General features: G+C 36.7%; 3 protein-coding genes and 1 pseudogene across 3 annotated transcripts; all 4 read right to left on the bottom strand.

Moving 5' to 3' along the window:
* Positions 1–1,521: 1,521 nt before the first annotated feature.
* Positions 1,522–7,974, bottom strand: LOC145894065 (kelch-like protein 12). Its single transcript, XM_082982505.1, has 12 exons — positions 7,824–7,974; positions 7,650–7,773; positions 6,827–6,980; positions 6,317–6,534; positions 5,882–6,025; positions 5,719–5,824; positions 4,750–4,841; positions 4,200–4,380; positions 3,595–3,735; positions 3,016–3,174; positions 2,654–2,804; positions 1,522–2,323 (listed from the first exon to the last, which is right to left on the bottom strand). The coding sequence occupies exons 1-12, from the start codon at positions 7,883–7,885 to the stop codon at positions 2,224–2,226; spliced, it is 1,632 nt and encodes a 543-aa protein (XP_082838631.1). The 5' UTR covers positions 7,886–7,974; the 3' UTR covers positions 1,522–2,223.
* Positions 7,975–10,384: 2,410 nt separating this feature from the next.
* On the bottom strand, positions 10,385–14,413 carry LOC145895887 (uncharacterized). Its single transcript, XM_082984666.1, has 9 exons — positions 14,316–14,413; positions 13,641–13,904; positions 13,500–13,583; positions 13,190–13,300; positions 12,442–12,564; positions 12,261–12,383; positions 11,656–11,778; positions 11,112–11,234; positions 10,385–10,620 (listed from the first exon to the last, which is right to left on the bottom strand). The coding sequence occupies exons 1-9, from the start codon at positions 14,374–14,376 to the stop codon at positions 10,385–10,387; spliced, it is 1,248 nt and encodes a 415-aa protein (XP_082840792.1). The 5' UTR covers positions 14,377–14,413.
* A 1,905-nt stretch (positions 14,414–16,318) lies between these two features.
* LOC145895886 (excitatory amino acid transporter-like) lies at positions 16,319–18,347 on the bottom strand (annotated as a pseudogene).
* A 1,800-nt stretch (positions 18,348–20,147) lies between these two features.
* On the bottom strand, positions 20,148–26,596 carry LOC145894066 (kelch-like protein 7). The gene is made up of 12 exons (XM_082982506.1): positions 26,442–26,596; positions 26,268–26,391; positions 25,444–25,597; positions 24,934–25,151; positions 24,499–24,642; positions 24,336–24,441; positions 23,367–23,458; positions 22,827–23,007; positions 22,219–22,359; positions 21,640–21,798; positions 21,281–21,428; positions 20,148–20,949 (listed from the first exon to the last, which is right to left on the bottom strand). The coding sequence occupies exons 1-12, from the start codon at positions 26,501–26,503 to the stop codon at positions 20,850–20,852; spliced, it is 1,629 nt and encodes a 542-aa protein (XP_082838632.1). The 5' UTR covers positions 26,504–26,596; the 3' UTR covers positions 20,148–20,849.
* Positions 26,597–26,937: the final 341 nt, after the last annotated feature.

The raw sequence follows: 26,937 nt of genomic DNA, 5'->3' as shown, positions 1-26,937 counted from the left end.
CCAAACCTAGCAGTCCAGTTAAGAAACACCCCTGTTTGCCACCAGGTCGGAAGTCCGCCTCTGGTCACCACTGCAGTAAAGCCGCATTTGCCAGTGGCGTTTACTTCGGCTTGAAAAGTGTCCGTATACACAGATTCCCCAAAAACTGCCGTCTTGATAAGCGACGGAATTTGACAGAACGCTTTCTCGAAAATGACCGTGATGTATTTTGAATCGCTCCGTTTGTTGTCGCCCACAATTACGCTGCCGCTGCATGACCCTGCTAGAAGTAAAATATTTATTTGTGCAACTATTCAAAGCGGCAAAAAAAAGCATCCTTATGTCTTGGAATCCACAAAAAAAGACGAACGAAACGAAACCGTTTTCGCACCAAATCGTTTTTTAAGAAAAAGCCCCAAAGATAAAAAATCGTTTGTTGACTCTAAAATCTATGATATCCATGCTGCCGTTAAACGTACACGATTTACCCAAAGCATGAACGTGTGTAAGGGTCGAAACGATAAGTGGCCACGCCCCGATTCCTGAAAGCTTGAATGATATTTTATGCGCTAATGCCCCAATGCTGATATTGCGCCAAGTTTGATTTCAGTTATTTGTTAAATAAACAAACAAAACGTCTGTTAAAACTTGCTGTCCGAGATATCCCCAGTCACGTCCGATGTTACCCCGGTACCGGGATGACTTCGGACATTTGAGACCTGTTTAAAAAATGGGCTGAATAAACATTTTTATTGAGCTAAAACGAACGAAAAACCTTTTGTTTTTTGAGTTACTTACAACAAAATTACTTTACTACTTACAACAAAATAAAATTTAAAAATGAGGTTCATAATTTAAAAAAGATATGAGCAATTTTCCCAAAACCGTCAGAGCTATCCCCGGTCTCCCCTATATGGGCAATATTGTTCATATTAAAGATTCCCAAAACCGGTTAACGTTTTTCGATAAAGTAAATTTTAATGGAGTGGTTTTCTCCATTGTGTTTGTTAAATTGTCCACTGGACTTTCAAATCAGTAACTTAAAAAGCAAAGCCTTTTGGTCGAAACCTAAACATGTGTATTTAACGCTTCCCATCCAATAGAAGCATGTTGAAATATGAGAGTAAGTTTGTGGAAAAGTCTACGGTTTATAGGAAAGCACCTGATGCAGTCTAATGACAAATCCCAAGGAAGGGTAACTAGTTGCTCACTGTACGACAAAAAGTTTAAAGGCATCGCCGACACGACTCTATAATAGGTGTCTTTTTATATGTCGGACTAGCGATTTGAATAACACGACTTAATAATGTATAAATTATAGCAATATAGGAAAAGATACCTTAGCTATATGTTTGAGTGTTGGTGTAAATGTTAATAGTAAATGCAGCCAACTTAGTTCAAACCTCAGGTAATCAACCAGAAAACGAAGTTATTATTTATTTGGAATCGAACCGAATCCTACATTAAATTTGTTTCACCAAACTTTTAACAAGTGCACTTGGAATTGAACATTGCCATGAGGATATATGCACGAAACTTGAATTGTACGAAACAAACATTGGGAAATTTATTTCACAAATAACGGCATTAGAATAGAATTAAGTCGCTACAGCGAAATTACAAACGGTGCGTGTGATTTTGTATTTAGGCAAAAGTGCACATTGCGCTTTAGAAGAATTCCGTTTAACGTGAAAATCGCTCCAGTCTTCTTCATATAAACTGCGCGAAACACGACTCAAACGATGTTTCTGAAAGATGAATTGGCAGCAGAGCCAGAATGCATTCAGTAAGAAACAAACAAGCACACACACACGTGACAAGGCAGGCGCAGAAATGACACAAATTCACGAGTCGTCGTTAACTCACAGTAAATTATTCTTCACTTATAATATGAAGATGAAGTAATTAAAAAATAAAATTATAACATGAGTATTGAGGAAAAAACAATTCTATCATCCAGTGTTTGAACAATGTCATAATTTTATGGTTGCAAGGAATCAAGTAAGGATTGAATTGGAAAACAACAAATGGAATATTGGAATTATTTCGTGGATAATTACTATTTCCATATCACAACAAATGGAAGACACTGATATACAAATTTATAATGACGTTTATTAAAAAATATATCACTCAGAAAGTGCTGTTAAAGGAGAAACAATTGGTAAAGACGATATTTGGGATAAAAACATTTATTCCGATGATCAATCTCAGTTAAATATTACACCCAAATATGGAAACATATTAAACAGCAACAACAGTCGCATTATAAACTGGTTTGTCAAGATCAAAAGCATGTTTCCAAACATCTGAGGTTGGATCGTAAACTTCAACTGATGTGATTCTTTGAAACAAACATGATACAGTTTTATGAATCAGACACACAACAAACACAGGCAAGTTTTCTACAACATTTTTTTTAAGAAAAATTATAAGTTAACAAAAACAAACCAACGTACACCCGCAGACCCCTACACCACTAAACCAAACCATACATACAACCTTGTATAACACAAAGAGTTTTAAGTTTAAATTTAACAAACATTTTCTGCATGTTGTTGATCAAGTATAACATCGTATATCTCACTTGTCCCAGTTACGGTACTCAACATTTACATTTTCACATAAAACGGGAAACAGTGTACTATAGTGACGTCATAATATCAATTATTACCTCGATCCACCCACAACATAAATCCTCCCATCAATAACACAAGCAGAGTGAAGGCAACGAGGTTTTAGGAGAGGAGAAACATATTTCCATTTGTTGACTCTAGGTTCGTATTCATTAACTGTTTGCAGGTCACGACCACCATTCCAACCTCCTGTCAGATTTAAAGTAAAACTTTTTATTGTTTTTAGGTTAATACTTTATAGTTATATCTACCAGTTTTTATGTTTAGGATTCTTTTCAGGAAACTCCATTATATTTATCACGTGATACATTTACCGGTGACGAATATGAATTTGTATTTTATAAAATTTCTTAAAAAATCACTTCCTGTTAATTTTATAACTTAACTTTTCATCACTAACCAATTGCATAGATCTTCCCTTTAATTTCTTCACATGCTAAACCATATCTTGCTTCATTGAGAGAAGCGATTCTTGTGGAGGTTCCAACACGAATATCGCGGAATTCACATGATTGTAAGAATTGTCTGCCATCACGTCCGCCCACAGAAAACAAAACATCTGAAGAAAAATCGCTTGTGTTAATATTTGTTGTGACGTCATATCACGATTATGTTGTAATGTTACGTAACAATCATTGAGGTAAGCTCTGCGTTTTTTCACGTACCAGTAAGTGATCAGCTTTAAATCAAGGTTTTAATTGAAATTAATCAATATTAAAGTTAAAATTCATGTCATAAAGAACTACAAAATAAAGATGGAATATTTCCTGCATTTCTGGTAAGTTTGAGGTCGGCGTTTCACAACATTTTCATGTCCAAAAGTGAATATTGTTGGGGTAAATACCGTGGATTTACTGATTACTTTAATTTATGGTTTCTGGTTAATTATGTTGTTGTTTCAGATGCATGCCAACTATTTGGGACTGGGCCCAGTAATGAGGCTAATCCTATACAAAAATGAACTCAGATGTATTCTTACTGTCAATTGAAGCCATTCCATGTCCATATCTTGGCTGTAACATGTTGAAATTATTTCTCCATCTGTCTTCTTGTACAGAATAACACAAAGTTGATGAGAATGCTCCTTGGTTTCCATCACCGCCCGTGAGATACAAGTCATCTAAATTTGTTTGTAATTAGTAAAAACAAGGTTGTCTACAAAAGTTATAATTGTTGATCAACATCTAAATATTTTCCAAATATTTACAAGTTTCCAAAAACATAGTTGAACAATTTTCTGTTTAAGAATTGGTAACTTGTCAGTAAAGTGTCAGTAATACTGTTAAAAGTACAAAAAAAATTCGCAAATGCAGTCATGGCAGAATTCACAAAATTTCTCTGAGGTATTACTCACAAAAGTTATGGTGAGCAACAAGAATGAGTTGGTTGAGAGATGAGAAGATAGTTATACACCACACAAAACACACTAGTAACTAACGGAAATAAATATTAACAAAACCTTTTGTCTGCCACCGCGTTAATTTTTATTGCTATGACAATATGTGAGGGGGGCTTCCCCAATCCTTTATTCCTGGAACAGCCCCTGATTTAGTAAACAACAATTTCAGAAATAACCACACCAACCTCCAACAACAGCAGATGCAGCATAACTTCGACCTTCCGATAAATCAGCAATTTTTATCCAGTTTTTCCTTTCCTCCAAATTCAACATCTCACAACTTTGTGTTGGACCATCTCCACCCATTACATAAACATTTTCACCAAATTTGGCTGAAGTGGAGTTCACTCTGTCTGTGATCATTTTCTTAACAAAATTTGATGACAATGAAACTAAACATTAAGACAAAGTGATTTACATGTTTCTCTAAATAAAAGAAAGTCTCTATCTCAAAACATATAACAGAAAACATGATTTACTCTGGAGAATATTTAGTTAAGTCATTGACAGGTTACACTAAACCAGGGCATGTTTGTTACATTTTCTTGTGCAATTAAATTTAAGACAAAATTATCAGTGGCCAAATATTGCATTAATCCTGAATGCTACTGGACATTTGCTGTCTTGCTAACTTTACTTCAAATTTACATTTACTTGCACATACAAAACGCATGTACATTTATGGGAAAATATGTTAAATAAGCAAAACCATATGACAGCAAGCAATGTACATACTGGGTAATGTTCATGTTGTTTTGTGGTAACATTCCATTTTACACAATCTCGTTTTGAATTATTGCCACCAATGAGAAGAAATCCTGACAAATCTGCAACATAAACATTGCTTGTTACGGTTTTTGTATGTATAAATTAAATAATTATTGTGATAACAATGGAAACATATTTTCCATTTAGGGGAAGTTGTTGCTTCGTGAATCAACCAAATTCATTGGAGTTTGTATTTGCGTTAAACAACCTTCAGTTAAGTTTTTAAATTCAGCTATGAAACTAACACATTTTGTAAGTTATGATGAAGCACATCTTTCTGCATTTGGAGTAGTTTTATTTTAGGACTTTTGTTTAATCTCAGGCCACAGAATTGTATCCTTAACTTGTTGGTAGTTGACTGTCTCTGGATTCTGACCACATGTTTGCAATATTAGTAATTGTGAAGTGGGAAATTAAGTGGAACCTAAAGCTTTGGGAGAACAAATACTACAAGGGTTGTATAAATAAGGTGGATTATTTCATAAATAATATTACCTTTATGTGCAAAAAAAGCCATATTATTCCAAAGCTGCAGACAGGGTGTGTACACGCACTTTTTTGACCTGTAAGGTCTCATCAGTGCAGCTGTTGAGTGGCACTGTGCTAGCTTTTACACTAGCAGGCACACTAGTCTCCACTTTGTGGTACCTTTCGTCTCCACTTTGTGGTATTGGTGTTTTTGCCTTTTGCACTATCGGTTACCAAACAGATCCGTTTGGCCATAGTGCGCTCCACAGTGGTTCGTCGTCTCTGTTGTTCGGTACCTAGTATAGGGTACCCTGCAGATCGATGTTGACCGAAAGGTACCACAAAGTGGAGACTAGTGTGCCTGCTAGTGTAAAAGCTAGCACAGTGCCACTCAACAGCTGCACTGATGAGACCTTACAGGTCGAAACAGTGCATGTACACACCCTGTCTGCAGCTTTGCAATATTACCTTTTTTTACAGAAGTTGCTTTTCCACTTGCTCCTGGCTTTTCAATGTTTGTTGATAAAGCATCCAAAACTGCAATGGCACAATCCATATTACTTCTCACAAGAGGCTGAAAGGAATAAAATCTCTAAACCCATTATATTTATACTAACTGTAAACAATTTACTTCATTTCTAACTGTAGTTCTTATAAAGTGGTTGGAAATAGATGAAAGATCAAGTTGTGAGAAAAGATTCACAAACAAATCCTCTCGATGGGAAGGATTAAAATTGACCCATCGAACCATTCCAATAAAAACAGATTCTTCCATCTACATTCAACAATCGATATGTAATAACAAGTAACAGTTTAAACAAACGGTGAAGTGTTCAATGTCACCGGTGACTACATCAAATACTAAATTTACACCAAGAGAATGAATCGAAAGGTGAAACATCACAGAGTTTAAATCACTATTTAAGCTTGTTTAAATATAGAAATAATAATTTTTTTGAAAAAATTTGGTATTATTATTTTTTTACTGAAAAACAAAAAGTTTAAAATATTTATAAAACAACATTAAATGCAGGTATGCAGCAAAATTTAAATTAATCATAATAACCCCTTTGTTATTCTGTTTGATGATTGCAGACATATCACCAACATCAAGTTGCATGAAGTCATCATGTTGTACAACTGTTGCAATGTTATCAACAATCATTTGGTTTGTTTTCTTTTCCACATCAGCAAGATTGTATCGAGTAGCATAAGCTCTTAGCTTCAAACAGTTGTCGGTTGAAATCATTTTAAGGATGACTCGACAACAAAATGACTTCAACTCTGAAAGTGTGAACAAAACAAAGTTCAGCCACACCTAATTCAGAAGTAATATCTGTGCTCACTTCTCCATTAATCACAAATAATTTGTTTTGTAACACATTTTACACATTACAAACATATCAATATATATCACAGCAAACTAACAATAGTCAAACACAAAAATATTAACCTAAAATATAAAAAATGTCGTAGTTGACAAATAAAATGATATACATGTAGAACACATGTGTTGGTTTGATCATTCTTAACACATTAACACCACTGAAGCTCAAAACTTGCAACACTTACATACCTTTCATCTGTGTATAATCAGCATCTTCCAACACTTCCAACACATTTTTCTCTGTTACTTCAATATCACCAGTGTAAATATAATCCAATACACTTTCCAGTCTTTTTGGTGGAATATTGTCAACCTTGATGAAATCTGAATATTTCTCGCGCATCTGAAAGAAAACAAAGTTAACCAATCACAACAACAAATACAATCTGGTCTAAAGAACTGAGAAAAATTTAACTTTGCTGGTGCAGGAATATGGTATGTAATTTACAAAAAATAACATACATCAGACCTGTTCAAATACAAAATATCACATGGGCCATAGCAAAAAATAAATCAATCTAAAAGGTTTCATTCTAGCACAGTTGCAAAAGTTAAGCCAATGTAATTAAAGTAATAACAAAAAAACACCTTACCATCTTAAAAATTTAAACCTTAACATTGCAACAACTTAAACAAATGTCTATCAGATTTGCAAACACTAGACTAAACTGTTGCAACTGAGCCAATTGTGTCAAAACATGAGCTGGATGTCGGTATCGAGCCATATGTTATGGAGGCCTGGTGTAAACTAAAGGGATGAACAACTCTGGGTACGTATGTTCATAAAAGACAGGTATAAAATATTATGGTATGTTCCTCAATTGTTGATATATTATACCACATGACCTATGAGTTTTGTCACCAAACTAAATTAATTTTAAAAAGTAAAGAGTTGTTGTTGTTGTTGTCTAAATGACATTGTTTGCTTGATTGCAGCAATGTATTTACGGACAGGGGACAACTAAAGACAAACATTCAGGTTTCATATTATTTCTACATAACAAACACTTACCTCAACACCAAGTAAAGCATTAAAATAATCTGACATAGAACAAACAACAGCATCATGTATTGAATAGTTTTCTCCTTGGGAACAAAGTGTTCTGTTGCAAAATCGTTTCGTTTCTTTTCTGTCACTGAAACATCAATATTTTAACTTCAGTAAATCTCCATTAATTAAACTTACTTGTTTAAAAAATTCATCACTTTCTGGTGATGCAAGTTTATTTCTTCTTGTGTTCGCTTCATTATGAAGACAAAAAGTTAAACTGACAGTCAATGAAATACCGGGTCTAGTGTACAATCCTAAAGTTTTGCACACAACTTCTTTTATTTTTTTGCAGCATTTCCGAGAACGAAACTAATGTCACACCGGAGGGGAACCACCCAATACCACGCTTGAGTGATCAGAAAGTAATAATTGATTTTTTCAGTTAAATTAATTCAAAATTTGTTTTGACCATCAAATATTGAGTAACACATAAATTTTCAAACAAACTGATGCTTTTAATTATTCAAACATTGCACGAGAGCTATTTCATTGTGTGATCGGTTTTTAAATGCTCGTGCAACTATGTGCCGCTATGTGGAGCTATGTGCAACTATGTGTCGATATGTGCAACTATGTGGAGCTATGTGCAAGTGGAGCTATGTGCAACTATGTGGAGCTATGTGCAACTATGTAAAGCTATGTGGAGCTATGTGTAACTATGTGTCGCTATGTGCAACTATGTGGAGCTATGTGGAGCTATGTGTCGCTATGTGCAACTATGTGGAGCTATGTGCAACTATGTGGAGCTACGTGGAGCTATGTGCAACTATGTGAAGCTATGTGGAGCTATGTGGAACTATGTGTCGCTATGTGCAACTATGTGGAGCTATGTGGAGCTATGTGGAGCTATGTGGAGCTATGTGCAACTATGTGCAACTATGTGCAACTCTGTGGAGCTATGTGCAACTATGTGGAGCTATGTGGAGCTATGTGCAACTATGTGGAGCTACGTGGAGCTATGTGCAACTATGTGGAGGTATGTGCAACTATGTGGAGGTATGTGCAACTATATGAAGCTATGTGTAACTGTGTGAAGCTATTTGGAGCTATGTGCAACTATGTGAAGCTATGTGTCGCTACGTAAAGCTATGTGTCGCTACGTGAAGCTACGTGGAGCTATGTGCAAGGATGTGGAGCTATGTACTCGTTGCCTCCAACCCTACTTTACATCAACTGCTAATTATTTGATTATATTGGATAAGAAAATTACTTTCGCTTCAGGCTGTACTTCAGCAGTTGATGTAAAGTAGGGTTGGAGGCAACGAGTACATAGCTCCACATACTTGCACATAGCTCCACGTACCTTCACGTAGCGACAAATAGCTTCACGTAGCGACACATAGCTTCACATAGTTGCACATAGCTCCAAATAGCTTCACACAGTTACACATAGCTTCATATAGTTGCACATAGCTCCACATGGTTGCACATAGCTCCACATATTTGCACATAGAGACACATAGCTTCACATAGTTGCACAAAGCTCCACATAGTTGCACATAGCGACACATAGCTCCACATAGTTGCACATAGCGACACATAACTTCAAATGCTTACACATAGCGACACATGGTTGCACGAGCACATTTTAGAAGGACCGTACTTTCAGTGGAAGATACTTTTACACCGGGTCACAAAGTTTTTTCCAAACTTGATCCACATATAAGCCTATGTAACATAGAAATCTGTGCAAATGTTTTCGTGTGGTATTTCAAGTCAAATTTATACACAAAAATAACAGGCTGTGGCCCTGTTCACGCCTGATCACGCAATCAATCTACGCAATCTACGCAATCTTTGAATTAATGCCCCCGCCATTTTCGAACAGATTGCGTTGGTTCTGAGCAACGTACATTGCGTGTGTTGGACGAAAGATGGCGCTAGATCCATGGTTTATAGATATTTAATTTATTTCCTATGGGCCTATGAAAAGATATAGTTCAGGTAAAAAGTCAGTCTGGGTATAGATTGTGTAGATTGCGTATACTTTTTACACCGGGTCACAAAGTTTTTCTAAACTTGATCCACACATAAGCCTATGTAACATAGAAATCTGTGCGAATATTAACGCTACGATTTCGTGTAGTATTTCAACTCAAATTTATAAACAAAAGTAACAGGTGGTGGCCCTGTTTACGCCTAATCATTAAAATTCTCACAGATTTCTGTTTTACACAGACTTATATGTGGGTCAAGTTTAGAAAAACTTTGTGACCCGGTGAAGTAGTATTTTCCTGGCATGTTCGACAACCTAGTTTTTCCGTACTTTGTTGGGAAGTTTGCGATTATTATCATTATTTCTGATCATGGACATAGAGTCACGAAATACAATGCGCAAAGCTCATAGCATTGTAACGTAATGAAAAATGTCACCAATGCAAAAATTCACAGTAGGAAAACATCAAGGCTTATGTGTGGCTCTAACCAGGCCCTAACTGTACATAGGTTACAATTAAAGACCCTAAACTTAATCAAATACCCTCTACATATTGCTATAGTATTTTGTTGATTGCAAAAAATCTTTCGTAATACTGTTATATGAGGTTGTCATGTTTTCTCTTTTGGCATTTTGTCGAAGCTCTTGACTGACGTTGACGGTTGCCACGGAGCCGACCACTTTGATTCAAAAGTCTCTGTAATTTTGTCCTTACTTTTTCGCAACTGTCAAACTGCTATTTTAACCGCTTGCTGTGGATTTAGTAAATTATACAAACAACACCTGAAGGCAAATTGGCAACACCAGTACCAGTCTTTTTGTGATAAAGATTGCCAGTAAATGTGGTTGTTAACAAAATTATCACATGAAACGGTGACGTCGCATCATCAGTCTCGCGTTCGTCATAGAGAGGTTTTTTGGTGGTTGATATCTGTCGTCTCACCGTAGCAGTTATGCCCGTCTCCAAGCTGTCTTTGGCAGCAGGAGAATCGGAATCTTCCATGCAGGTTCAGGCAAGTTGCGTTAGCATGGCAAGTGTGCGATTGTCGGTCAAATTAATTTACGTCCATAAGCACAAGTTATTGCACACGTTGGTAAAATATTCGGTTAGTTGTATGGAATTTGTGTGCACAGTCTGATAAGTTTGGCATATATTTGCCGACTCATCTAATAAATTTTTATAATTTTGAATGTGTTTGATGCATATGGACACCAATTCCTGATCCAGGACTCAGAAGAGTGTACCAGGATTCAGATGCATTGAATCACAGTGACAAATTAAAGACAGTGACAAATTTAACTGCATGGAGGATAAACAATCCCCTTGGCATCCCGTGGTGTATCCGGTATAATATTTGTGGTAAAATAGCGTCACCACATATACCAATGGCCACACCAACCTCACAAGGACCACTTTTTATTTCGTTAGTTCAATTTAATGAAAAACTTCGCCCAAATTCCTCAGTTAGCTACAAAACCCTTCCCACCTTCACAGTATGTTCCATTTCCTGCAAAGCCGTCAAGGCAGACGCAAGTGTAGTTTCCTTGTGTGTTGACGCATGTGGCGTTATCGTGACAACCGTGGTTGTTCATCATGCATTCGTTTAAGTCTGAAAGACACAATATCAGGGTTCACATGCTATGTCCGCGCTTGACCCAACAACAACCCCATTTCACTCAATCGTAGACGGTGACATTTCCTTTTCTAATATCCTCATTTCGCTTCAAATGTTATTGCCATTTCAATTCAACCACATGGTGTTAATACGTCTCTATTAATGTCAGGGCATTCGAGGAAGAGAAACGTATTGTATGCTGGTCTCCTCTAAATTATGATATAATTTCACAGCGTGGTAGTCAATTTATTGTACAAAGACTGTACGTCCATGGAAGTGCATTATTCAAAATCATTTAAGCAACTTACATCCATAACTATACATTGAATAGGGAAGTAGATTTTTATGGATAAACGCAAATTTGTTTGCTCTAGTTCACAAATAGCATCGTGATATTTTGTAATGTTAGTCTTACCACTGCAGTCGCGACCATTTCCTGTAAAGCCGGACTTGCAATAGCAAGAGTATGTACCGAGTCCATTGGTACACGAAGCGTGTTGATGACAGTTGTGCGATCCATCTGAGCATTCGTCAACATCTGAAACGTATAAGACTCATTGTACAAAATTTACAATGATACGATTATTTTTTCGTCTTGCAACTGGTCCCCTGTCAATACAAACACCTTTTTTTGGTAAGGACTAAACCTTTAAATCAATCAAATGAATTGTCAACTTTTTTTTGGCACTACAAAACAAGGTAACAGAACAAAATGTAAGTTTTTATCTTGAACTTGCAGCCAAAGCAGTAAATTGCGTTATCGCATAACGTTACCTTAACGCGAAACCAGTAGTGTGTCGCATCGATACCATTTTACCCACTAAAATCATACAATTTTAAACTTTTTATCAAATTTGGGCATGAAAACATAGTAAGCGTTTCCGTTTACCTTAGCACAGAGAAAGAGTTTCAACGCATACTAAACTACATTTAAAACCCATGAAACATAATAGTCAGAGAACGTTATAATTACGCAAAGGTAAAATATCGCTGCGGCCTTATAATATAAACAGTTTGTACCTGTGCACTGAGATCCCATTTCAGTGAAACCAGTTTGACACTGGCAAGAATAACTCCCGACGGTGTTGGAGCATGTCGCATGCAATTGACAAATGCTTGGTGAGTTTTGGCACTCGTTAATGTCTGTAGAAAACCCAACACGTGAATATACAGTGATATGCAAATCTATGCAGGGACTTACCAACACAAGCGACACCGTCTCCACTGAAGCCAGTCTTGCATGAACAGGAAAACGAACCTTTACGATTTGTGCATGTGGCGTTTTCGTTGCAAATGTGAGTACCCGATGAGCACTCGTTGATATCTGTGAAAGAACGTATTGGATAAAGTGACTATTGAATAAAACATGAAATATTTGGCTACAGACAGCGAACGAAACAATAAAATTTTAGAACCCACTAAACGGAAGGTCAAGAAAGTTAAATTTTCACACTCATAACAACGTTGTTGTCTAAATATGTGTGATTAGGCCATCGCACCAACGTCAGGGCGTAACGCTACTACATCATGATGATTTCCCTATTATGGTCTCAACCGCAACTGTGCAGTTTCACATTCCTTCGTGTGAAGGAATGGCGGCTGTGACTTGCTGTGGGGGATGAATATGTGGGCCTGACGAAATTATGGAGTTGTCTCTATACGTAATTCCTTACAACTTTATCATTGTTTTCCATAAGGTTGGCAACAGAACACAAAACAAATTACAGGCATTGAAGACCTATATGCGCATGTACATATTCCTTATTTCCCCTTGTGGGTTTATTAGAATTGGCGGGATTAAGAACCCCAATTCTCTCCTATGTCAGGATTGTCGAGTCCGAATATTAACCCATAAATATTTTAAAAGGATTAAGACAAAATTGATGTTAATTCAGCAAGCACAAAACCTCTAAGGCTGAACATTTGTTTTCTGCTGTTTTAAATGTTACCTTGGCACGTTGAACCGTTCATGGCAAATCCTGAAAGACAAACACAGGCTGAACTGTTCCACGACGAGTTCTCGGGACATCCACGTTGCTTTGCCTCGCAAACCAGACCGTCTAAAATTAGTTCAAACAATTACAAATCATCGCTATTTCGTCTGCCGCGGGCAAAGCACCCGACTAAAAAGTGGATTTGTCGTCTATGATGTCAACTGTTGTCGAAACTATCTAATGCTATGACAATAAGGCGGAAGAAGTTAAGTTATGACTATGTATAGCTAAATTTGCAGTAACGCATTCTTCCCAGAAATCTTACCAGAACATGTTGAGTTAGCTTGGCCGCACCCGGCTACCTTAAATTGTGGAGTCGTCGTCGACCCGTTTTTACCCGAAGGCAACTCTGTAGAAAAGTAAACTCTTAAAACCAAACCGTCCATTTAACGCATAAGTTACTCACCAAACCTAGCAGTCCAGTTAAGAACCACCCCTGTTTGCCACCAGGTCGGCGGAAGTTCGCCTTTGGTCACCACTGCAGCAAAGCCGCATTTGCCAGTGGCGTTTACTTCAGCTTGAAAAGTGTCTGTATACACAGATTCCCCAAAAACTGCCGTCTCGATAAGCGACGGAATTTGACAGAACGCTTTCTCGAAAATGACCGTGATGTATTTTGAATCGCTCCGTTTGTTGTCGCCCACATTTACGCTGCCGCTGCATGTCCCTGCTAAAAGTAAAATATTTATTTGTGCAACTATTCAAAGAGGCAAAAAATAAGCATCCTTATATCTTGGAATCCACTAAAAAAGACGAACGAAACGAAACCGTTTACGCACCAAAGCGTTTTGTTTCAAAAACCCACAGTTCACAAAAACATTTGATTTATTTCGGTTTTCTATACTCAAGATTTCTCTGTAATAGCCCATCAAATATTGAGAACGAATTTTAAACACAGGTACATCCTAAGTGGAGATGTATCCCTCACATTGCGGTTGCCATATAATTGAAATGATAAAAAAAAATCATTTAAATTCAATCGCACAAATTCGCAGTCCCGCGAAATAATTTGAACACAGTTTGCGGTGCACAGCTTTGAGACACAATAATTGGCGCCATTGTGGGATTAAGTGCAACTTACCTAGAGCAAAATTGCGGTTGTCTAGCAGGAAATACACGACAAAAAAACACAAGATTTTCATGTCTCGGCAACAATCAATCGACTTTAAGTTAACGTTGTACCTGTGCTGACATTCAAGAAAATCAAAAAATGTAACGAGAAACAAAATTTTCTTCGTAATATAAAACATCTATCAACAAGTAAGTCGATCTATCAACAAGTGAGTTTGCCCGTTTCAACGCATGCTTCTCAATTGTTCAATCCAAATTGCCACAAGTACAAAACAATCTTGAGTCGGTTGCTGTAATAACGGACAAGTATAACAATGTTTTTTTCTGTTGGAAAAGGTTTACTTACACCATGATCGTTGTTATTTACACGAGATATGCAAAACAGCGGTTTGTGGTCTTGTTAAGTACGCAAGCAGGTCACACGCAATGCTGTATGAAGCCAAGAAATTAGTAACTACACCTGGCCAATGACCGCCCTTTTTCCGTTAATTATAATGATGCACTTCTTTTTAAAAAGTTGTTGCTGCCGCTGCATCTCACGTTTCGGTGAATATTACTACCTTTCACTTCGATCGGCAACCGCTCTGGTCTAACTGCGTTCCTATGGTAAGTCCCATATTAACCATTCTGACCAGCGTTTTACGCAACCATCAATAACTTTCTTGTTTCTTAGGAGAAAGCTCGTGGTTGCCTCGGATAAGGGTGACATACGCGAATTTAGAAGACATAAGCTGGTGGGTTCGCTTTTCATAAAGTTGGCTGCGTCTCGGATGCACGTTCAATACCGTACGTGACGTATATACGTATAGTGCAAATACATCCGTAACGTGACATGACAAATTTTCGGTTCTGCTGTTCACGCTGGTTTCGGGATATTACACTTTGCACGCTAGCGATCATCCGGTACTTAATCACACAAATTTTCTGAAACAAATTCGTTTTGAAACTGATGATGACATAAGTTTTTGTCGAAACGTCTTATTTTAACATGACAGTGTTAATAACAATATGGGCCAGTCTGTTTATACTCAGAAATTCGTTTTGTTTTTAAACCTATATTTTGTAAAACGTTTTATTTCACCTCCGTTTTTTCATACAAAAAAGGACGAGTTTCATTCACAAGTACTTCATGTGTGTAGCGGTATCCAAACGCCGGTTTCGGCCTATTACATTTTGTACGTAAGCGATCATACGCCATTGCAATATACCCCGTGAAACCCCTGAGCTCCTGTAGCTCAGTTGGTAGAGCGTTGGGCCTGGTTAGCCCAGGGTCGAGAGTTCAAACCTCACCGAGAACTTGATTTTTCAAATCTTGCATCGACTTGTCAGGAAAAAGTGGCTGATCCAGCTGGGCTCCATTGGCTGGGCTGCCAAGCCTGAAACCTCAGTTGTTTTGTATTCACACTGTTTCATGCTTTTTTGCACTTCTGACATGAACGACGTTAGAGTTATTCAATTCAAGGCAAAAGAACTATGACTTAACATAGGCCGATTTGTCACCAAACGCTAAAACAATCTTGTTGGCTGCCAGTGTTAATGCAAGATCGCCTTTTACGCATTTTTGTTACATTGTTTGTGTTATGTCACCAGATGAATGAAGCCAGGAAACACTTCATCACGTATATATTTCAAACAGGGCCTAATGTAAAAGTCAGTTCTGAAGGAAACTCTGGGATTAACAATAAAACCACTAGCGCGATAAAAAACAGTATACAGGGTATAAAGTGAGGTGTGAGTGTCATTAAGGCGAAATTAACATTTCTGTTGAAAGATCTCCATGACGCTGATCGTCTGCCACAAGTATTTTTGTATATCCGACAAGTAAGCATATATACGATCGGTCGCCACAAAAGCGGAACTGACATATTCCTGTAGGTTTATGACATTTTTTCCGATACGCAGTAATTTAGATATGAAGAACAAAATACATTTATGTTGGCTGTGGAATTTCACCACACGTTGAATCAGAGACAAAATAACCAAACACCCATTCTTCCTTGATCAGGTTTTTGGTCACAAGCCACTCTCTCGATCCTCATCTTCACCCAATGCTACAAGCAGCTCATTGTTGACGTCAGCAATGTCCCGATTTAGATTAGAAATGACGAAAACTCCAGTGACGTCACCAAGAATGTTTACAATGCCACGAATCCGTTCTCTTATAATAATTACGAAAAAACGTATAGAATTGCATACTAACACTTTAACGAGTAAATACTTACAAAAACCAGTCGATTGTATAAAGTAACCCAATGGTTTCCACCGGTAACCCGACTGATTGAAGGACGAAAAGCACGACCACAATACCGCTACCTGGAATGGCTGCTGCACCAACCGACGCCAATGAACCTGTGATGCTTAAAGATAGGACAACTGAGTGAGGATTTCGCCGCGGAAACATTAACACCAGTATTACGGACTCTGTGTATGCTGCAAACAGATGGCCAATGTTTCGACCTAAAAGGTTTTCAGACGACTTTGCCGAAACAAACGGCCAAGCAAAGACTTCCACTTTGTGGTGACTATACAATCACCGTCATCAGTATTATGGACGTAAATGAGTAAGACGTGCACTTTAGTCAATATTGTCAGTTAAACCAGCACCACGTATTTAAATCAAACGACCGAATTTCTGCTTGCATTAATTGTTTGTTTCATGTGCCGTTTTCACAGTTAATGTCGGGAAAATAATCATAATGAAGCATGTATTTCGCGTGTAAACACACGTACCAGACGGTGAGGATTTGACCCACTGATAGTGAAATCCCGTTAAGTTGAGCTACGGTAACTGCCACAACGCTTTGGAACAGAGCTGTCCCGTCCATGTTAATTGTGGCTCCGAGAGGAAGAACAAGACGAGTGAATCGCTTGTCGATCTTCAGGTTTTCTTCCGTGCAATGCATGGTGACAGGTAAGGTTGCGGCACTGTGGTTACAAGAAAACCTAGTATAAGGGGGGTTTGCAACTGTACACGAAAGAAACTGGTGCCATAAAAAATCGCTTCATGAATGTAAGGTTAACAGTAATGCATTGATACATTCCAATTATTTTAAGAGTTCATGAAGGAAAAATTTGCCGACAAACGGTTATAATATCAACACAAATAATATCGACATCTCAACAATAATATCAAAATGTCTTCAAGTCAATTCAATCACAGCAAGATTTCACGACATTTTATGTTTCTAATATCTATGATCGCATTCTCACCTTGAAGTTGTCCCGATCATGGTTAGAATTGCTTGAAGAGAGCTTGTGTACAATCTAAGCGGATTTTTTCTGGTAGCAATCCAGTATATAGCGGAATAAACCAACATGGATTGTATCAAAAGGCCGATGATAACAGTGGTCTGGAAAACAAAAAAGTTGAGGAGTGCGTTCTACAGAGGTCGGCATCCTCACCTAGTAAAGACCGAGGGTCCTCATTGTGAAAAGCATGTCACCAACTTGGAGTAAGTTTCCGGCTATCAGACTGCAAATTCCAATCGGTGAATACCTAAGTTGTATTTAGATATTATTTTTCATCGACATCAGCAGACTGTTTGTTACCACTTTACTTCAATTACTGTTTTTCTATCATAAGGCAAAACTTGGTTGTTGCTTTTTGTGTAACAACAGCCGATGAGCAATGATGAAACAGAATATTTCTTTTACCACATAATGTTCATCATAATGACCATGAAAACATTGAAAAGTTCGTTAAAGAAACGATTTAAAATTTCCTCTTCAGGTTTCTTTCGTTTTCCAAGTGCGATTCCCAACATGACGCAAAATGTTATCAAACCTTCAAAAACATGAGTGAATATGTTTCATAATTTCATAGTTTTTTTTGTGGAAATACCCAAAGCATTTGATCCGTTTGTAGTTTCTAACGTTTTGATCGTTTTTGTGGTGAAATTTGATAAGGAATTGAAAGAACTGTTGGAAGGTTGTTTGACCAAGATTACTTTTGTCGTGTCCTGAAAATATTGTATTTTGTCTTTTCTAAGCAAAAACTTAGCTTGGAATTACTTACAACTCGAAACCACGCTTCCACCAAGTTTTATCGGAAACAAGTTCCTGAATAGAAAGAATTTCGGATATATTATTATGTTATATGGTTCACAAGGCTTCGCAGCCAAGGCATTGCAGCCAAGCTGGATCAGCCACTTTTCCCGACAAGTCAGAGCGAGATCTGAAAAATCAAGCTCCCGATGAGGTTTGAACTCTGGACCCTGGGCTAACCAGGCCCAACGCTCTACCAACTGAGAGCTATACAGGAGCTCAGTGGCTTTACGGGGTATATTGTGGCCAGCGCAGTAGGGCGATCCTGCTTTGCTATGCGAAACGTTTTTTGCGTGTGGCACAAACGATGAGGAAGTTTAAGCAGATGTCGAAGAAGCGATAAAAGCCTAAAAAATTATTGCTGTTGACAAAATGCTAAGTTCTCTGGCTATCATTTTTTTCAATTGCTTTTAGTCTTCCGTTGTTTACAACGTTTTTCTTGTTTCGCCCTAGCAGGTCCGGAATGTTTTTGTTTCACGCCCTATGTGCAGAAAACATCGCACGAATTTGTCAATCGGAAATGTAGATTCTGCGCATCCTGTTATTGTTCGACTGGTTTGTGCGGTGTCTTCGTCGTGGTCTATGCATAGGAGACCCGTGTTTTTAACGACTGTTGACGAATGCTAAGTAACAAACTTGCGCAAGACACACGTGCTCCTTAACAACGTCTGTTCGAAGTTAAAAATATATAAACATGAAAATGATATGAATTATGTGAGCGGCCGTCAGAAGGCCACGCTTTCGACCTTGATGTGATTATGGACGATCTTGCCGTCAAAACTTTAAACCAAGCTGCACTGATGTGACCTGACAGGTCGAAACAGTGGCCATATGTCTGCAGCTAACACAAGATAAAAATATCCGTTCCAACTCACCATTCTCCTCATCATGTACACCTTGGGCCCGAAGTATTTGAACACGAGGTAGACTTGGAAACACCTTATGTACATTGCGAACAAAGCAATACACAGGAATATTTTACCCGCGTACCATTGTCGCCAAACGCCGAGGACCACATTATTCCCTGGCCTGGAGAGACAATACTGAGGTTATATGGTAACACAACAATGTATTAATTTTTATACAACCACGCCTATATTCGTTTATTGTGGATTGAGAATTATTGAGGATCGAAACTTCCACCATGCAAATTTTACATCAGCTAGCCTATATGGGCAATATTGTTCATATTAAAGATTCCCAAAACCGGTTGACGTTTTTCGATAAAGTAAATTTTAATGGAGTGGTTTTCTCCATTGTGTTTGTTAAATTGTCCACTGGACTTTCAGATCAGTAACTTAAAAAGCAAAGCCTTTTGGTCGAAACCTAAACATGTGTATTTAACGCTTCCCATCCAATAGAAGCATGTTGAAATATGAGAGTAAGTTTGTGGAAAAGTCTACGGTTTATAGGAAAGCACCTGATGCAGTCTAATGACAAATCCCAAGGAAGGTTATCTAGTTGCTCACTGTACGATAAAAAGTTTAAAGGCATCGCCGACACGACTCTATAATAGGTGTCTTTTTATATGTCGGACTAGCGATTTGAATAACACGACTTAATAATGTATACATTATAGCAATATAGGAAAAGATACCTTGGCTATGTTTGAGTGTTGGGGTAAATGTTAATAGTAAATGCAGCCAACTTAGTTCAAACCTGAGGTAATCAGCCAGAAAACGAGGTTATTATTTATTCGGAATCGAACCGAATCCTACATTAAATTTGTTTCACCAAACTTTTAACAAGTGCACTTGGAATTGAACATTGCCATGAGGATATATGCACGAAACTTGAATTGTACGAAACAAACATTGGGAAATTTATTTCACAAATAACGGCATTAGAATAGAATTAAGTCGCTACAGCGAAATTACAAACGGTGCGTGTGATTTTGTATTTAGGCAAAAGTGCACATTGCGCTTTAGAAGAATTCCGTTTAACGTGAAAATCGCTCCAGTCTTCTTCATATAAACTGCGCGAAACACGACTCAAACGATGTTTCTGAAAGATGAATTGGCAGCAGAGCCAGAATGCATTCAGTAAGAAACAAACAAGCACACACACACGTGACAAGGCAGGCGCAGAAATGACACAAATTCACGAGTCGTCGTTAACTCACAGTAAATTATTTGTCACTTATAATATGAAGATGAAGTAATTAAAAAATAAAATTATAACACGAGTATTGAGGAAAAAACAATTCTATCATCCAGTGTTTGAACAATGTCATAATTTTATGGTTGCAAGGAATCAAGTAAGGATTGAATTGGAAAACAACAAATGGAATATTGGAATTATTTCGTGGATAATTACTATTTCCATATCACAACAAATGGAAGACACTGATACACAAATTTATAGTGACGTTTATTAAAAAATATATCACTCAGAAAGTGATGTTAAAGGAGAAACAATTGGTAAAGACGATATTTTGGATAAAAACATTTATTCCGATGATCAATCTCAGTTAAATATTACACCCAAATATGGAAACATATTAAACAGCAACAACAGTCGCATAATCAACTGGTTTGTCAAGATCAAAAGCATGTTTCCAAACATCTGAGGTTGGATCGTAAACTTCAACTGATGTGATTCTTTGAAACAAACATGATACAGTTTCATGAATCAGACACACAACAAACACAGGCAAGTTTTCTACAACATTTTTTTTAAGTAAAAATTATAAGTTAACAAAAACAAACCAACGTACACCCGCAGACCCCTGCACCACTAAACCAAACCACACATACAACCTTGTATAACACAAAGTGTTTTAAGTTTAAATTTAACAAACATTTTCTGCATGTTGTTGATCAAGTATAACATCGTATATCCCACTTGTCCCAGTTACGGTACTCAACATTTACATTTTCACATAAAACGGGAAACAGTGTACTATAGTGACGTCATAATATCAATTATTACCCCGATCCACCCACAACATAAATCCTCCCATCAATAACACAAGCAGAGTGATCGCAACGAGGTTTTAGGAGAGGAGAAACATATTTCCATTTGTTGACTCTAGGTTCGTATTCTTCAACTGTTTGCAGGGCACCACCATTCCAACCTCCTGTCAGATTTAAAGTAAAACTTTTTATTGTTTTTAGGTTAATACTTAATAGTTATATCTACCAGTTTTTATGTTTAGGATTCTTTTCAGGAAACTCCATTATATTTATCACGTGATACATTTACCGGTGACGAATATGAATTTGTATTTTATAAAATTTCTTAAAAAATCACTTACTGTTAATTTTATAACTTAACTTTTCATCACTAACCAATTGCATAGATCTTCCCTTTAATTTCTTCACATGCTAAACCCTCTCTTGCTTCATTGAGAGAAGCGATTCTTGTGGAGGTTCCAACACGAACATCGCGGAATTCACATGATTGTAAGGATTGTCTGCCATCACCTCCGCCCACAGAAAACAAAACATCTGAAGAAAAATCGCTTGTGTTAATATTTGTTGTGACGTCATATCACGATTATGTTGTAATGTTACGTAACAATCATTGAGGTAAGGTCTGCGTTTTTTCACGTACCAGTAAGTGATCAGCTTTAAATCAAGGTTTTAATTGAAATTAATCAATATTAAAGTTAAAATTCATGTCATAAAGAACTACAAAATAAAGATGGAATATTTCCTGCATTTCTGGTAAGTTTGAGGTCGGCGTTTCACAACATTTTCATGTCCAAAAGTGAATATTGTTGGGGTAAATACCGTGGATTTACTGATAACTTTATTTTATGGTTTCTGGTTAATTATGTTGTTGTTTCAGATGCATGCCAACTATTTGGGACTGGGCCCAGTAATAAGGCTAGTCCTATACAAAAATGAACTCAGATGTATTTTTACTGTCAATTGAAGCCATTCCATGTCCATATCTTGGCTGTAACATGTTGAAATTATTTCTCCATCTGTCTTCTTGTACAGAATAACACAAAGTTGATGAGAATGCTCCTTGCTTTCCAAGACCACCCGTGAGATACAAGTCATCTAAATTTGTTTGTAATTAGTAAAAACAAGGTTGTCTATAAAAGTTATAATTGTTGATCAACATCTAAATATTTACCAAATATTTACTACAAGTTTCCAAAAACATAGTTGAACAATTTTCTGTTTATGAATTGGTAACTTGTCAGTAAAGTGTCAGTAATACTGTTAGAAGTACAAAAAAAATTCGCAAATGCAGTCATGGCAGAATTCACAAAATTTCTCTGAGGTATTACTCACAAAAGTTATGGTGAGCAACAAGAATGAGTTGGTTTAGAGATGAGAAGATAGTCATACACCACACAAAACACACTAGTAACTAACGGAAATAAATATTAACAAAACCTTTTGTCTGCCACCGCGTTAATTTTTATTGCTATGACAATATGTGAGGGGGGCTTCCCCAATCCTTTATTCCTGGAACAGCCCCTGATTTAGTAAACAACAATTTCAGAAATAACCACACCAACCTCCAACAACAGCAGATGCAGCCCAACTTCGACCTTCCGATAAATCAGCAATTTTTATCCAGTTTTTCCTTTCCTCCAAATTCAACATCTCACAACTTTGTGTTGGACCATTTCCACCCATTACATAAACATTTTCACCAAATTTGGCTGAAGTGGAGTTCAATCTGTCTGTGATCATTTTCTTAACAAAATTTGATGACAATGAAACTAAACATTAAGACAAAGTGATTTACATGTTTCTCTAAATAAAAGAAAGTCTCTATCTCAAAACATATAACAGAAAACATGATTCACTCTGGAGCATATTTTGTTAAGTCATTGACAGGTTACACTAAACCAGGGCATGTTTGTTACATTTTCTTGTGCAATTAAATTTAAGACAAAATTATCAGTGGCCAAATATTGCATTAATCCTGAATGCTACTGGACATTTGCTGTCTTGCTAACTTTACTTCAAATTTGCACATACAAAACGCATGTACATTTATGGGAAAATATGTTAAATAAGCAAAACCATATGACAGCAAGCAATGTACATACTGGGTAATGTTCATGTTGTTTTGTGGTAACATTCCATTTTACACAATCTCGTTTTGAATTATTGCCACCAATGAGAAGAAATCCTGACAAATCTGCAACATAAACATTGCTTGTTATGGTTTTTGTATGTATAAATTAAATAATTATTGTGATAACAATGGAAACATATTTTCCATTTAGGGGAAGTTGTTGCTTCGTGAATCAACCAAATTCATTGGAGTTTGTATTTGCGTTAAACAACCTTCAGTTAAGTTTTTAAATTCAGCTATGAAACTAACACATTTTGTAAGTTATGATGAAGCACATCTTTCTGCATTTGGAGTAGTTTTATTTTAGGACTTTTGTTTAATCTCAGGCCACAGAATTGTATCCTTAACTTGTTGGTAGTTGACTGTCTCTGGATTCTGACCACATGTTTGCAATATTAGTAATTGTGAAGTGGGAAATTAAGTGGAACCTAAAGCTTTGGGAGAACAAATACTACAAGGGTTGTATAAATAAGGTGGATTATTTCATAAATAATATTACCTTTATGTGCAAAAAAAGCCATATTATTCCAAAGCTGCAGACAGGGTGTGTACACGCACTGTTTTGACCTGTAAGGTCTCATCAGTGTAGCTGTTGAGTGGCACTGTGCTAGCTTTTACACTAGCAGGCACACTAGTCTCCACTTTGTGGTACCTTTCGTCTCCACTTTGTGGTATTGGTGTTTTTGCCCTTTGCACTATCGGTTACCAAACAGATCCGTTTGGCCATAGTGCGCTCCACAGTGGTTCGTCGTCTCTGTTGTTCGGTACCTAGTATAGGGTACCCTGCAGATCGATGTTGACCGAAAGGTACCACAAAGTGGAGACTAGTGTGCCTGCTAGTGTAAAAGCTAGCACAGTGCCACTCAACAGCTGCACTGATGAGACCTTACAGGTCGAAACAGTGCGTGTACACACCCTGTCTGCAGCTTTGCAATATTACCTTTTTTTACAGAAGTTGCTTTTTCACTTGCTCCTGGCTTTTCAATGTTTGTTGATAAAGCATCCAAAACTGCAATGGCACAATCCATATTACTTCTCACAAGAGGCTGAAAGGAATAAAATGTCTAAACCCATTATATTTATACTAACTGTAAACAATTTACTTCATTTCTAACTGTAGTTCTTATAAAGTGGTTGGAAATAGATGAAAGATCAAGTTGTGAGAAAAGATTCACAAACAAATTCTCTCGATGGGAAGGATTAAAATTGACCCATCGAACCATTCCAATAAAAACAGATTCTTCCATCTACATTCAACAATCGATATGTAATAACAAGTAACAGTTTAAACAAACGGTGAAGTGTTCAATGTCACCGGTGACTACATCAAATACTAAATTTACACCAAGAGCATGAATCGAAAGGTGAAACATCACAGAGTTTAAATCACTATTTAAGCTTGTTTAAATATAGAAATAATAATTTTTTTGAAAAAATTTGGTATTATTATTTTTTTACTGAAAAACAAAAAGTTTAAAATATTTATAAAACAACATTAAATGCAGGTATGCAGCAAAATTTAAATTAATCATAATAACCCCTTTGTTATTCTGTTTGATGATTGCAGACATATCACCAACATCAAGTTGCATGAAATCATCATGTTGTACAACTGTTGCAATGTTATCAACAATCATTTGGTTTGTTTTCTTTTCCACATCAGCAAGATTGTATCGAGTAGCATAAGCTCTTAGCTTCAAACAGTTGTCGGTTGAAATCATTTTAAGGATGACTCGACAACAAAATGACTTCAACTCTGAAAGTGTGAACAAAACAAAGTTCAGCCACACCTAATTCAGAAGTAATATCTGTGCTCACTTCTCCATTAATCACAAATAATTTGTTTTGTAACACATTTTACACAGTACAAACATATCAATATACATCACAGCAAACTAACAATAGTCAAACACAAAAATATTAACCTAAAATATAAAAAATGTCGTAGTTGACAAATAAAATGATATACATGTAGAACACATGTGTTGGTTTGATCATTCTTAACACATTAACACCACTGAAGCTCAAAACTTGCAACGTTTACATACCTTTCATCTGTGTATAATCAGCATCTTCCAACACTTCCAACACATTTTTCTCTGTTACTTCAATATCACCAGTGTAAATATAATCCAATACACTTTCCAGTCTTTTTGGTGGAATATTGTCAACCTTGATGAAATCTGAATATTTCTCGCGCATCTGAAAGAAAACAAAGTTAACCAATCACAACAACAAATACAATCTGGTCTAAAGAACTGAAAAAAATTACAACTTTGCTGGTAAAGGAATATGGTATGTAATTTACAAAAAATAACATACATCAGACCTGTTCAAATACAAAATATCACATGGGCCATAGCAAAAAATAAATCAATCTAAAAGGTTTCATTCTAGCACAGTTGCAAAAGTTAAGCCAATGTAATTAAAGTAATAACAAAAAAACACCTTACCATCTTAAAAATTTAAACCTTAACATTGCAACAACTTAAACAAATGATTATCAGATTTGCAAACACTAGACTAAGCTGTTGCAACTGAGCCAATTGTGTCAAAACATGAGCTGGATGTCGGTATCGAGCCATATGTTATGGAGGCCTGGTGTAAACTAAAGGGATGAACAACTCTGGGTACGTATGTTCATAAAAGACAGGTATAAAATATTATGGTATGTTCCTCAATTGTTGATATATTATACCACATGACCTATGAGTTTTGTCACCAAACTAAATTAATTTTAAAAAGTAAAGAGTTGTTGTTGTTGTTGTCTAAATGACATTGTTTGCTTGATTGCAGCAATGTATTTACGGACAGGGGACAACTAAAGACAAACATTCAGGTTTCATATTATTTCTACATAACAAACACTTACCTCAACACCAAGTAAAGCATTAAAATAATCTGACATAGAACAAACAACAGCATCATGTATTGAATAGTTTTCTCCTTGGGAACAAAGTGTTCTGTTGCAAAATCGTTTCGTTTCTTTTCTGTCACTGAAACATCAATATTTTAACTTCAGTAAATCTCCATTAATTAAACTTACTTGTTTAAAAAATTCATCACTTTCTGGTGATGCAAGTTTATTTCTTCTTGTGTTCGCTTCATTATGAAGACAAAAAGTTAAACTGACAGTCAATGAAATACCGGGTCTAGTGTACAATCCTAAATTTTTGCAAACAACTTCTTTTATTTTTTTGCAGCATTTCCGAGAACGAAACTAATGTCACACCGGAGGGGAACCACCCAATACCACGCTTGAGTGATCAGAAAGTAATAATTGATTTTTTCAGTTAAATTAATTCAAAATTTGTTTTGACCATCAAATATTGAGTAACACATAAATTTTCAAACAAACTGATGCTTTTAATTATTCAAACATTGCACGAGAGCTATTTCATTGTGTGATCGGTTTTTAAATGCTCGTGCAACTATGTGCCGCTATGTGGAGCTATGTGCAACTATGTGTCGATATGTGCAACTATGTGGAGCTATGTGCAAGTGGAGCTATGTGCAACTATGTGGAGCTATGTGCAACTATG

This window comes from Ascidia mentula, chromosome 3 (genome assembly GCF_947561715.1).
Source record: "Ascidia mentula chromosome 3, kaAscMent1.1, whole genome shotgun sequence".
Lineage (NCBI taxonomy): Eukaryota > Metazoa > Chordata > Ascidiacea > Phlebobranchia > Ascidiidae > Ascidia > Ascidia mentula.
This window is presented reverse-complemented; position numbering and strand designations above follow the sequence as displayed.

What these genes read in the sequence shown, in the direction of transcription:
- LOC145894065 (XM_082982505.1), bottom strand. Translation starts at nt 7,885, where the DNA reads ATGAAGCGAACACAAGAAGAAATAAACTTGCATCACCAGAAAGTGATG. An exon ending in TGATTATACACAGATGAAAG is followed by an intron (nt 6,535 to 6,826) that starts GTATGTAAGTGT and finishes TCACACTTTCAG; the next exon opens with AGTTGAAGTCATTTTGTTGT. An exon ending in AACAACATGAACATTACCCA is followed by an intron (nt 4,381 to 4,749) that starts GTATGTACATTG and finishes AATTTTGTTAAG; the next exon opens with AAAATGATCACAGACAGAGT.
- LOC145895887 (XM_082984666.1), bottom strand. Translation starts at nt 14,376, where the DNA reads ATGAAAATCTTGTGTTTTTTTGTCGTGTATTTCCTGCTAGACAACCGC. An exon ending in TAACTGGACTGCTAGGTTTG is followed by an intron (nt 13,584 to 13,640) that starts GTGAGTAACTTA and finishes ACTTTTCTACAG; the next exon opens with AGTTGCCTTCGGGTAAAAAC. An exon ending in AGACGGTGTCGCTTGTGTTG is followed by an intron (nt 12,384 to 12,441) that starts GTAAGTCCCTGC and finishes GGTTTTCTACAG; the next exon opens with ACATTAACGAGTGCCAAAAC.
- LOC145894066 (XM_082982506.1), bottom strand. Translation starts at nt 26,503, where the DNA reads ATGAAGCGAACACAAGAAGAAATAAACTTGCATCACCAGAAAGTGATG. An exon ending in GTGATGAATTTTTTAAACAA is followed by an intron (nt 26,392 to 26,441) that starts GTAAGTTTAATT and finishes TTGATGTTTCAG; the next exon opens with TGACAGAAAAGAAACGAAAC. An exon ending in TCAAACAGAATAACAAAGGG is followed by an intron (nt 24,643 to 24,933) that starts GTTATTATGATT and finishes TGTTGAATGTAG; the next exon opens with ATGGAAGAATCTGTTTTTAT.